General features: G+C 37.6%; 1 protein-coding gene across 4 annotated transcripts in view; it reads right to left on the bottom strand.

Moving 5' to 3' along the window:
• Nucleotides 1-13,225, bottom strand: part of efr3a (EFR3 homolog A (S. cerevisiae)) — a 74,498-nt gene that overhangs the window by 13,375 nt on the left and 47,898 nt on the right. For all 4 annotated transcript variants that reach the window (XM_053651609.1, XM_053651608.1, XM_053651607.1 and 1 more), the window contains 7 exons: nucleotides 9,230-9,308; nucleotides 8,740-8,875; nucleotides 4,370-4,537; nucleotides 4,039-4,153; nucleotides 3,558-3,609; nucleotides 2,351-2,523; nucleotides 2,153-2,228 (listed from right to left, as the gene is read on the bottom strand). In XM_053651609.1, the coding sequence (XP_053507584.1) occupies nucleotides 2,153-2,228; nucleotides 2,351-2,523; nucleotides 3,558-3,609; nucleotides 4,039-4,153; nucleotides 4,370-4,537; nucleotides 8,740-8,875; nucleotides 9,230-9,308 (799 nt within the window). The remainder of the gene's footprint in view (nucleotides 1-2,152; nucleotides 2,229-2,350; nucleotides 2,524-3,557; nucleotides 3,610-4,038; nucleotides 4,154-4,369; nucleotides 4,538-8,739; nucleotides 8,876-9,229; nucleotides 9,309-13,225) is intronic.

The raw sequence follows: 13,225 nt of genomic DNA on the forward strand, positions 1-13,225 counted from the left end.
CCGCACCGTCCAGGTCATAATTCAATCCATATAAAAATTTGTCCTCAAAATAACCATTATTTCTGATTAAAAAAAATTTCCTCTAAACATAAAATAAGCCCTTAACAGTGATTATAAAATCAAATACTCATTAATGTCATACTTATTTTGAATTTAATATGGTAGAATAACATTTAATAGGTTTTATTAGTGCATTATATTTCTGGGTGACATATTGTGGTTATAACAAACTGACTGATAGTGCCACTGGACTTAATACTGGCCTTAATAATATAGCCAATATCATAAATGAAAAATTTCAAGGTCAGAATCGCCTGCTTTCGGCTCATAGGTAACGATCCGAGTACTTTTGAATTCCACTTAAGATGTAGTGGAGTGTGAAACTAGTAATCTGATAGTATAGCGGAACTGGGACAGGTCTAATGACCTAAATGTATTTCTAACAGATTTGGCAGTTCCGACTAATTCAGTTAGCTCCTCTTTTCCCTGGATCCATCTCAGCTGACTGGGTGAGGAAAAGCATTGTAAAGCTCCATGCAGGAAGGTCAATAGGACCTGATTGAATTAGCACAATGATTATTAAGGATAGAATAGCTTTACAGGCTGGCAAGTGTCCCAAAACAGACATTAAGAGTGTAGTTATGCAAGTGCTGGAGACATACATCTCTGTTGCTTGGTTGTCTTTAGCAGATAAAACAAATTGGCTAGTACCATTTTCTTCTATGGGGTTCTCTAGCATCTCACTGAACCTTTATAATGTACTCCACTGACCTACTAACAGAAGTTTATAATAGCCTGATTTTCCTCTTTTTCATCCTGTTCTTATCTTGGAAAAGACAAATGCCATAGACAGCAACAGGATTTTTTTTTAATTTAACAAAAAACAAACAGTATACGAGATGCATATGAGATGGTGATCAATAATGGAGCATCTCAAGGAATTTATACATTTAGCTTCTTTTTCATTCTTTCCTCAGCTGACTTGAAATGCATCTTCAGGTCAGGTTTTGTAATTTGTGATGACCCCTCCCATTGTCAGGCACATAGAGATAAGATAAAGTACAGAAGGTTGGAAGACTGTACTGTGGAACAGATAGAACCACTTGCCATTGAAATTCAGCAAGATAAAGTAGTTGGTGTTGGAGAAAGGAAAAAGAAAAAGGAACCCCTGAGCCTGCTCACCATTTCAGGGACAGATTGTGGAGGTGGTACAAACCTGAAACCACACTGGACTGGAAGTACAACCTGAAAGCTCAGCAGTCTCAGGCATTTCAATGTGTAAGGCAGGGTACTGGGCTATTTCTTTTGTGGAAAATGTATTCCTTAATGCTGCAGTCTAGTGAGACAGTAACAGCTCAGAAGATCCCAGGTGCCTGAACAAGCTAGACAAGTAGGCCAGAGCTAGCACATATGGCCCTGGATAGTGGCTAAAAAAAGGATGCAGCTATCAGGCTCTGTGCTACCCATCATCTCCAATCCATTATCCTGGAGTTACTGATCTATTCCACCATGGTGTGCAAGGAAGTGTTATTTATGCAATTTCTTTTTGTCGGTGGCCATCCGACTGTAAAATATCTCCTCCAGCAGTATCTGCCCTGATCTTACCCAGTCACAACACACTTTAACATCAAGGACAGTCAGCAACACAAAGACAACACTGGTCTGGAAATTCTGAACATATGCATTTTCATATACAGTTTTGAGTACTGCATTTGTCATTTGCTCTACTTATTAATGCTGCTTTGTGCATTTTTATTTATGTGACTGGATTTGCAAGATGCACAATAAAACTTGCAGCTCATTTCCTTATAAAACTGCACTAATTGCACTATTTACATTTTTTTGTCACACCAAATATTGACTACTGTTTACTGCTCTTTTTTAATGTACAAACATGCACTTTTATTATTTTGAAGGCATCTTTGCTCTACAGCATTTCTTTGCATGTGACTAAAACTTTTGCACAGTACTGTATGTCATAGCCATTTTATAATTTTACCATTTTATTACTATATACTTTTAGCAAGTTATTATAATTTTCATTAAACAATCATGTATAAATGTTACAATTTTTTTAAATTCTGGAACTTTTTTCATTTGCTTCCATAGCAGTAGTGTGTGTGTGTGTGTGTGTGTGTGTGTGTTGGCTTACCTTTTTCATGAAAATTACATCTTGTTTGGAGATCTTCTCGCGCTTTATTTTCAGAGCTGCAACATTAGGAATTATTCTGAAAAGAGAAGAAACAATAACTATGAAACATCTACTATACATTCTCAAGCAAAAAGATATCTGTGCACATACTGACACACGGAGACACACATGACTATGTGAACGAAATGAGAAACACACCGGATGCCGCGGAGTTTGGCCCTGTTGTCATGGCGATCAATGATGTTGTGTAGGATCTCAAGGACCAGTTGCCGCAGCTCGCTGTCTTCCATTAGAGAGATGGAGCAGAGGGGCTCCAGAAATGCAGCCGGCAAACCCGCACTCATCGTTTTACACTTAAATCCAGACGTCACCTACACACACACACACAAAACATGACATTGTAGTCATGTTTGAGGGGAGAAAAAAAGATTTCTGGGGCGGTGAGAACCTGGACACTGTAAAATATCCACCATGGGACAGCAAGAACAATTGCCAAAAAACAAATGCATTTTAAAATAAATGAAGGTGTAGTGTATTTACTGTGTGTACTGTTTTTATGATGATAAATGATATTACATTTCCACAAAATCACCTTATTCCTCCAAAAGTAACTCACATTTAAATATGTCATGTTCGATATGAGTCATATCGAGAGCATAAACATAGATAATGAAGTGAGAGCATAAACATAGATAATCATGTATCAATACAGAAATGAAAGCGAAATCATTCCATACTAATCACCATGAGGAAATATGCAAATGAGGCCTTTCTGCCAGACAACAATTAACACGTTTTGTGTCCATGGCAACGCAAGGCTAAATCAGGGCCGCAGTGGTAAGGTCCTGGCAAATGGGCACAAAAGTAGAACTGGAACTACTGGAAAACAAGTTCTAGGACAATTAACACAAGTGCACTGGCCTGTTTTCTTTCCTTCTCACTCTCTGTCTCAGTCACACAAACACAACCAGGGATTCTGTAGCCCTAATTGGTTGACTGACAGCTTTTTGCCATTCATTATGAGACCCAGCTGCAGCTGTGTGCTTGGTCTTACTCTCTCTCTCTGTGTGTGTCTGTCTCTGTCTGTCTGTCTCTCTCTCTCACACACACAGTGGGTGGCTGTAATGTCAGAGAGGCAATGCCAACAGTCCACACCTGCATCTCATCTGCTTGTCCTGTCCACCCTCCCAACTCTCTTTCTCTCCCTCTCTCACACACACACACACAGACAGAGAGAGAGAGAGAGAGAGAGAGAACACAAAAAAACAAATTGCAGAGAAAAATATACCACAACTACAAAACAGCACCATAACCAATTTACACTAGCAAACATGATGCATAGTGAACACCTCAGTGTTAAAAACACAACTGTATAGTACGAGTGGGTACCAGAAAAGCAACTTACCATAATGAGAGAACTGAGGAGCATCGTTTGAACCCTTTTAGTACCCTGGGGCCTGAGAGGGACACAGCATGAGATACAGAGAAGAAAAAAAAGGAACAATGCTAGAATTCATAGTGTAGCACACACAAAACTGAATCCCAGATGTTTCATTTTGGGGCTCTACTAGCACCAGAATTCATTATGCTTTCAGTATAAAGAGTGTGATGAGCCACGTAACCTATAAACACAAACAAAAACAACCAAGAGATCAAGTGTCTGTACATGTACAATAAAACTGCCACATACAGGCACACAAAACTATACCTACACACAGGTATATACATACAACACACGCGCACACACACACAACTGACACACACAATTAAAGGCACAGGCATACATGCTCGCACACACATACACAGCAAACCTAATGTGCATAGGAAAAAAAACTGACACTCACAGAGACATGCAGTTGTACACAAACAGATACAGGATCTCTTACCCAATTTTGTCGGTATCCAGAGAATGACAAGGTGTCCCGTATACCGGAACTTTCCCCATAATGAACATCATAACTTCAGCACGCTGATAATCTGGTAGATTTCCTCCAAAGAACCCTGAGCACACACAATCACAAAGCATTCAGAAACATATGCAGGTGTTAAAACATGATACATATTTGCTCAGTTCCTTAGACGGACACCTGAAGAAATATGAATAAACAGTTAACAGTGTGTTGCATATGAATTAGTCAATCTTCAGACAGTTAGTTCAGTGGTTTAACCAATTAATGATGATAGGATTCAAATTTGAGGTGTTCAATGTCAACTCACCAATAGTCTGAATAATGGCATTCTGGACGATGCGCTCCTCGTTCTCTTTGCCGCGGCCGGAAGAGACACTTGTTCCAGAGTTTCTGCGAGAACCATCACCCAGCTCAAAATCAACACTCATACGGAGGTGCTTGAGCAAGGTGTTAAAAACCTCTAACACTGTTGGGCCTATGAGAACACACACACACACACACACACACACACACACACACACACACAAAACCATTAGGCAAATATTACACTAAATCACTAAAGCATTGCTAAGGCTTTTATATTGCTTTATACATCTTTTCAGCTAATATTTTAAAAACATTACTGCTACCCTGTCTTCTAGAAAGAAGCTCCTGCCATATGCTTTTCCAAAAAAAAAGCAGCATAAAAATTCCAAACCCCTCTTTAATTCATACCAAAATTCATATTTAATAGATCCATGTAAGGATAAGTAACATTTCTATTATTTTTGTCTTCAGGAAGTAAATAATTGTACACACATAACTGCCATCAGACTGTAGGAAATAAACATGAATAAAGCGGCTGTAGCCCTATGTGTAGTCACTATGCAGTACAGCTAGGGGGAGACAAGTTGTAGCTGCACTTTTAGCAAGCGTTTCACTTCTTCAGCCAAAAGCAAAATGTCCTATACCACCATTTCTGATCTCCAGCCCTGACCTCCATTTCTAAACGTCTAACAAAAATAAATTAGATAATATCTGACTGTTGTCAATACAGTAACAAAAAATGGCTCAGGTATGATTTCCTTGTTTTATTTATGTCATTAATTTCTTTTACTTTTTTCTGTAGTGTGTCTATATAGGTTTTCTGTATCCTTTAACTTATTTGTTCTTACTTGTTTGTTCTGAATGTTATTTATTTATTAATTGGTTTGTCTATTCATTCGTTCCTTTGTTTATCTTTTAACTGCGTAACACAGCTTGTGTTGTCTGACTCGTGTCTTTCTTTTTGCATGGCATGTGCAGTTGATCTGTGGAGACAATGGGAATAAGAAGACACTGACATCTGAGTGACAGCCACATTAATCATTACATTATAAGGACTGTGAAATACAGAAATACAAGAGCTAAATAAATATAATAATTAATGATTAAGGCCATTCCTTGCCAGAAGTAAAAGTCATCAATTGTATATAATATTCCAGTTGCCTCTAGAACCAGAAGCGTAAATTCCTTTTTGTATTAACAGATTCTTCTTGTGATTGTGATACAAAAGTAAATAAATAACTTTGAAAAAACTTAATTGGGTGAAGGAGATTAGCAGTAGGAATAATAGGGATGAGCCAATAGCTGTCCTCCATAGCCTTTGAAACATTTTCTTGGGGAATAAATGATCACCATTATTTCTAAGCTTTGAGACAAAAAAACTAATTGCTTGGGTACACACATTGTTTAATTTTCCTCTTATAGCTGAGAATAAAAAAGCATTTTGCGAAAACATTTCTCATTGTATAGACTTCAATTGTTACTACAGAGTGACCCTTTATTATTTTTCAATAAAGTCTTTTGGTGTTGATAATTAGGGCTGATTCTGCCTAATAACACAGGCACATTTAAGATGGTTGTAAATATATACAGATGGGTGACAAATTAAAGGAAAATGGGGAAAAAAATAATATTTTTAACACAAGAACTGAACCTGTTCTGGTGGCTCATGGTGCCCAAATACTATAAAGACATTTTTCCTTTAATTTGTCACCCATCTGCATATACTTATAACCATCTTAAATGACTACAGTACATCCAGAATTCAGCAGCACATATTCTCACCTATACTCCTTCAATTCAGCACATTACTGGTGTGCTTTGTAATTTGCATTGACTTCCAGTTCAATCACGTATTGATTTTAAAACTCTCACTTTAGCATATAAAGCTGTACATGGAATGGCCCCTTCTTACATTTGTGACTTAGTTGCCCCGTACACGCTTTCTCGTTCTCTCCGTTCTGCTGATTCTCTCACTCTTCAGCAGCACAGTAAAATCTATGGGTGAGAGAGCTTTAGCGGCCTGTAAGCTATGGAATGCACTTCCTTTTACAGTCAGAAATGCTCCCACATTAAGCAGTTTTTAAAAAATGTTGAAAACCCATATTTTTAAAATAGCTTACACTGATTAATTTGATCTAGCTTTTTTTCAATAGGGTGTAGAGTTAATTATTGTTTATTTTATATTTATTGTCTTACTGTATTGTATTATGACCTTATTTTTGTATTTTATCTCTGTGTCCATTTTTGTAGGGATTTGGGTATGAGAAAAGCACATTATAAGTAAAATAAAATAAAATAAATAAATAATAAAATTAATATTATTATTATTAATATTATTAAGCGCATGTTGGCAGATGAGTTGGCTTCATGCAAATATGCAAAAAATTATGATACATGTATTGGTTGAACTGATATTTAAAGAGATGACTGGATTTATAAACAAACAGCTGAGTGTATAGACCGTTTATACAACTGTTACAAAACTGACACAAGTGCAGGTCCAGTCTGCATTCTGGTCAGATACGGAACGTAATAATTACTTATGAAATAACAACTTGTCTGGCCAAAAATTGGTTAAAAAAAAATAACGAAAATATTTAATGGTGACGCACAGTACATTATACCCTAAGCTGTTTGTTGAGGCAAGAGCGTGGTCGAGCGCCGGTTTGTGAAATGATGCCGGAGTCGGGAAAGGTGAGTGTTAAGGACCTACACCTTTGTGGGATTTTTCTAATCAGTGTTCTGTGTTTCAGTGAGCAGCAGCAAGGATAAAAGGGGGAGAGATGAGAGCTACAGCAGACAGAACTGAGCAGCACAGAGCCTTGTACCTGCTCGTGTGTATATATGTGCATAGTGACACCCAACTACCGGAAGGGACAGCGGAATGAGTCTGAAGGTGACTTCAGATTGTAGTTTTGGAGACTTTCTGACCCCGAGATGTAACTAATTCTGCAATTCTCCAGCTGTGATCCTTGGAGATTTTTTTGGCCACTTGAACCAGCCTCTTCACAGTGCGCTGAGACAATATAGACACATGTCCAATTCCAGATTGATTCATAACATTTCCACTTGACCTGAACTTCTTAATTATTACCCTGATGGTGGAAATGGGCATTTATAATGCTTGTGCTATTTTCTTATAGCCACTTAAAGTTCAACAACGTTTTGCCACACATCACAGCTATATTCTTTGGTCTTACCCATTATTATGAATGACTAAGGGAATTTGGCCTGTGTGTTACCCCATATTTATACCCCTGTGAAACAGGGAGTCACCCAGGTGTACTAAAAAAATTAAAATATCAATGGGAATATACTTCAAATATATATTTCTCATATGAATAGGGATGACAATAATTGTGCCAATATTGGTGCCAATAATTGTCAGATCCCTTGCTATGTATTCTCCAACCTCATCAGGCATTATAGGAGAAGACACAGAGCTGTTATCTTGGCAACGGGAGGTAGCACAAAGTATTAACTAAATTGCTGCACACCTATATTTAACAAATATATGTTTTGATAAACCTGTGTATTGTTTGCAATTGCTTGATAGCCATGAGAGCAGAGTATTTTTGTGATTTCTTTTAACAAAATATCAAAACATTACACAATAAAGACATAATAAAAATTTTCACAACCTTCTTCTCATATTTACCAAGGGTGCCAATAATAGTGGAGGATACTGTAGATTGAGAATTCCAAATAGCCATATGGGAATGGGATCTAATTAAACTGTACATCAATACTTATTATTAGAAAATATACAGATGGCTATCTTACTACAAACACAGCGGTTACAACCTGATGAGACACTCTATTGGCTGTGTCTTTGCTATTTAACCTACCCAACCAGAGATTAGGTGGCGAGCAGGGAGGACTGAGAAACATGTAAGCATTTAGATTTTTAGGAGCAGTAAGACCTGCGAGACAAAAACATTTAAGAGAAAGAGTAAAAAAGAAAGACAGAGAAAAGTGGAAAGATTGAGATTAAAAGAGAACAAACAAACACAAGGGAGAGACAGAACACAGTGAGTGAAATGGACTTGGATTAGTTAGTCGAGACATGTAAATCATATTTATCATCAGTTCAGACAGCAGCACTGACAAATAGAGAAAGCAGAAAACAAGAGAACAATGAAAGCATGACAGGAAGGACAAAGGGAAACTGACTTGAGAACAAGAAAGCATGTAATGTTTCAATCAAAAGTTCAGGTCCAATACAGACTCCACAATGAATAATGGAAGATTCAGATTGTCATGTTACATCAGTCTGTCTCAAACACACACACGCACGCATGCACACGCACGCATGCACACGCACGCACGCACACGCACGCACACACACGCGTACACATACACACTTCTTACCAACGGAGCCCTTGGCCGCTATGGCGACAGTCTCCAGCAGCACCTGGACGATACCTGCTCTTTCTCGTGGCGTATTCTTACTGTGTGTGTCCAGGTGGTTCAGAACCTGCTGGATCACATGATGTGAGTGCTGAGCCTGGAAAACACACACACACATTTCTTGAATAACCCATTATCATTCACTGATACTGAACATCTCTGCATAACTCCCCTTCACACACATGTGTCTGATATGCACTGATGTGCTTGTTATCTTCACGCACAAACACTTGAACAAACACCTTCAAACATTACTTATAGATGTGAATTGATCGCCTCTTATCTTTAGTAGTGGATGCTGAACACCTGGGATCACCAGGCAAGAAAATCAAAGACAGGATGGAGTGGAACAGAAAGACAGACAGATGGGGGAAGAGGAATTTGTGCATATGTATGTGTGTGTGTGTGTGGTGTGTGTGTATATATGTATATATATATATATATCTCTTGCCTGTATGGAGTACATTATGATTCTGAAGCAGGATACTGCAAACTCATTTGGATCCCACAAATGATGATTATCCAAATGCCTGGAAGAAAAAGAGAGAGAGAGAGAGAGAGAGAGAGAGAGAGAGAGAGAGAGAGAGAGAGAGTCAGTCACACACAGGCACACACATCCACAATCAGGGGTTAATGTGGGTGAACAGAATGAGATTGGAACTCCGCTACTATAATTTCTTGCGATGGTGGTATATAAACAATTTCTAACACAATCTTCAGGGAATCCATGCAATGTGATAAATATCTGACAGTGTTAATTTTGACAATTATTTTCTTATGTTTTATTTATTTATTCTTTTATTTTATATTTCTTTCCATCTTTCATCATAAATTCATAAATGTTAGGTTTAATTGACAAAAAGAAAAAAGTAGAATAATTTTCAGCTATTTTATGTGTAATACATAAAGGTCTATGATGCTGCTGATAGTTTTTCAGTGAAATTGTTTATTTTTATCATGCCACTGTCTTTGACACCAATATCTTTAATGACCCATTTGAATGTCAGAATAACTATCTTCAGGGTTTCTCTGGAACCACTAGACTCTTCTTCTAATTCTTATTTATTCTAAATCTTCTACAGCTATTCTGGGAACATATTATGCTATTCAATTTGCATGTATATGAATGACCTTTAAGTCAGATTTAGATTCATGACTGAATCAGGCACGCACAGTCATGTGAATCGAGAACTTGCAAATGCCTTAGTGGAAGAGTGGGGTAACATCTCACAGCAAGAACTGACCAGTCCATGAGGATGAGATGCACTGTAGTACATAAAGCAGCTGGTGGCCACACCAGATACTGACTGTTACTTTTGATATTGACCCCCCCCCCCCCATGTTCAGGGACTCATTATTCCATTTCTGTTCATCAAATGTCTGTGACACTTGTTCAGTTTATGTTTCCGTTGTTGAATGATTTTTTGTTAATACAAATATTTATATGTTAAGAAATTTGTTAGAAATAAAAGCAGTTGAACGTGAGAGGACGTTTCTTTCTTTTTTTTTTTTTGCTGTGTGTGTAGATATATACATGCACATAACATGTATGCTACACCTGTGTTACGAACTCAATAACTCTAAAACCCAGAGACCCTGAGAATAATCGCTTCTTTGACAAGTCCTTTTAAACATTGGATATATGTGATGGTTCTGTATTTTAAACTTGGATAATATGGTTTCATTTTGGTTTCGGTGGGAGATGATAGAAAAGAGAGCTTCATGGAGTATCTTTATATTGGAGAATTATACAGTTTTACCTGGGGTTATTACTACTGGCCATTTTATAAAAGGTAAAATACGGTTTAACCTTTCTATACGTATGTACGCACACTTGTACAAGACACAACAGACGCATGTATGTGACAACAGATTCAGAGGAGACTAAAATTCCAGAGATACTGGAACAACGACATTACCCCACCATCCTCATGTAAAACTAGTCCAATCCGAATAGGGCTTAAGTGGTAAAAACATACCTACTTGATTTGTTATGTAAATTCATCCATTCAAACACTTCAATGCTTTATACTGATTGCATTTATATACACGTCCAGGAAGAACATCACTAATTCTACAAACAACTTTCTCCCATTCACCAGTAATAACTTTCTCCATCTTGGAAAAGTGCTACTAAGGTGTAATTTAGTTTTATTACATTTCATGTCATTAAGGTTTTTTGGAAGCATGGTGTGTTGTTTTTTTTTTTGCTCACAGTAAATGTATCAGGCTGCGCTGGGCGCTTATCAGATTCCGCCATGTTTTCCTTTCTGAACAGACACAGCTGGGGTGGAGTGAAGGGCTGTTGAGTAGTGTCTTTAAAAAGACAGACAGGAGGCCCATGTAAACACAGACAAGCAACTCAGCCAGGACTGCAGTTTTCCAAACAGGTTTTCTCAGCTGCATAATACAGTTGTGCTGAAGCCATGGCTAACAATTAGTTAACAATTAGTGGTTAACAATTAGTTTTTATCATATTCTACTTTTTCCCCCAGGTTATTTGGACCTAGTAAGAAATAATAGAACAATACCTATTGCACCGTTAATGGGACAATTAATAATAATTACACACAGACAAAAAATACATTAGTGCTACACAGTGACGATGTGGATGTTCTAATAATATATTTCGAATCAGTCTGTTAGTCTGATATGATTTATTCTCTGCTTGCTTGCCTCATATTGCCTCAAATCTACTTTATTTCAAATCTTGTATATATCCTTCCTATTGCTTTTCCCACTTTCTTCTATTCCTTCAATCATCCTCTTTTTTCCTCTCTTGCCTGCCTGTAGTCACCATGGTGACGTCAATCTGCCCCCAATCTGAGCTATTTTTAAAATGCCTGAAAGAAAGCCTCCCAATCCTTCCTTCCAAGCCTCTCTCTCTTTCTCTCCCTCTCCATCACCTTTATTCGCTATCAAAGATACAGATCTGTCCCCTAAAGATTAAACCTCTCTTCTTTCTGTGCACTTCAAAACCTTCCTCTCGACACACACCTACACACACACAGTAGCACAAAAGCTCAAAAGCTCGATCTGAACAAGCTGTTCACATGCACACCTTACTGTGAAGATGTTAACTAACCAACACACACATTAGCATATAAACAGAGAGGAACAAACAAAACTGATAGTTAAATATATTCAAAAGAAGGTGTGTGTGACATTACAGAATTTGTTCAAAAGGAGATGTGCGCAACGTGCCAGAAAGGCTGAATGCAATGCTTTGATATTTACTTCCCACAGTCATCCAGCTTGGTCCTAATTGGCCGATAACTAAGCAGAGACAAAAGCATCTCATTAGCGAGCCTTGACAGCACAAATAGAGCACATTAGCTTTGCCATTATCGGTCAGATCCCGGTGCTAAAAATCCCTGATGGAAGTAGTGTCTTCTAGGTCACAGACCTGCTAATATGCTCAACATTAAAACAACAGTGAAGACAATGTGACTGCTGTTGGAAATTAAAGTGTGCACCATTCATATTGGGGATGAGTCTATACTTTTGAATTTTCAATATTTGAGAGCATCTTAACAATTTTATGAGTACAAGAGGTATTTCTTAGAATTACTGAATAATAATAATAATGAGTAACACGCATGGTTACATTATAGTTCACCATTGGCGAGAGCGCTTTGTTCTTTGTTCAAAGCGTGGTTTGTTGTACTCCATCATCAAGTCGCACTCAATGTGGATTAGATGCTAAAAGCTATAGTTTTGCAAAACATTATTACTTTTAGGACAAAAAATATATAGAACCACCCTCGTTAGTGTACCATGTCTATTTGATTCAGTGGTTGAACTTTGAGAGGGTAGCAGCAAACAAAGCCAAATTTAGGTGTGATTAAACTTTATTTATAGCCACAAAGTGTAACATCCAAAGTGGGACTCTCTCTCCACAGGAAAAACTGTGGTAAGAAGTCAACTAAGCGTACGTTTACATGGCAATGATGTACTAAAAAGGAAAAGTTTTACCTTTGCGTTTTTGAAAAGTTTTGCGTACAGACAACAATGCTGTCAAAACAATCCCTGTTCACACAGATCTGCGAAATGACTAAAAATGCTGTATTATGCATGCCAGGCCAGTAGTTGGCGATGTCACTTTGTAAAGAAACACAACGTGTCCGCCATATTGATTTGGGCAAGACTGCCCTATAAACAAATACAAGTAAACAGGGGAACTGTGTTTTTTCTGGATAAAAAGCACAATAGCGTTTACATTTCTCAAATGATTTCAATGGTTTATGTTCTACGTGGAGTATAAGAATGTTCTGTCTCCAGTTACTTAGAATCTCGATAGTTAGACTTGGAAAATTATTCATCTTCATAAGGTATTGTGAAAACTCATGCTTGTCAAGCATAGATTTGGACGATTTTTCTTGGTTAATAAATGCTGAGAAGTCCCTTATGTAAAATAATGTAATGTGATGTACATGAAATGTGCATA

The sequence above is a fragment of the Ictalurus furcatus genome, chromosome 20, assembly GCF_023375685.1.
Source record: "Ictalurus furcatus strain D&B chromosome 20, Billie_1.0, whole genome shotgun sequence".
In the NCBI taxonomy this organism is placed as follows: domain Eukaryota; kingdom Metazoa; phylum Chordata; class Actinopteri; order Siluriformes; family Ictaluridae; genus Ictalurus; species Ictalurus furcatus.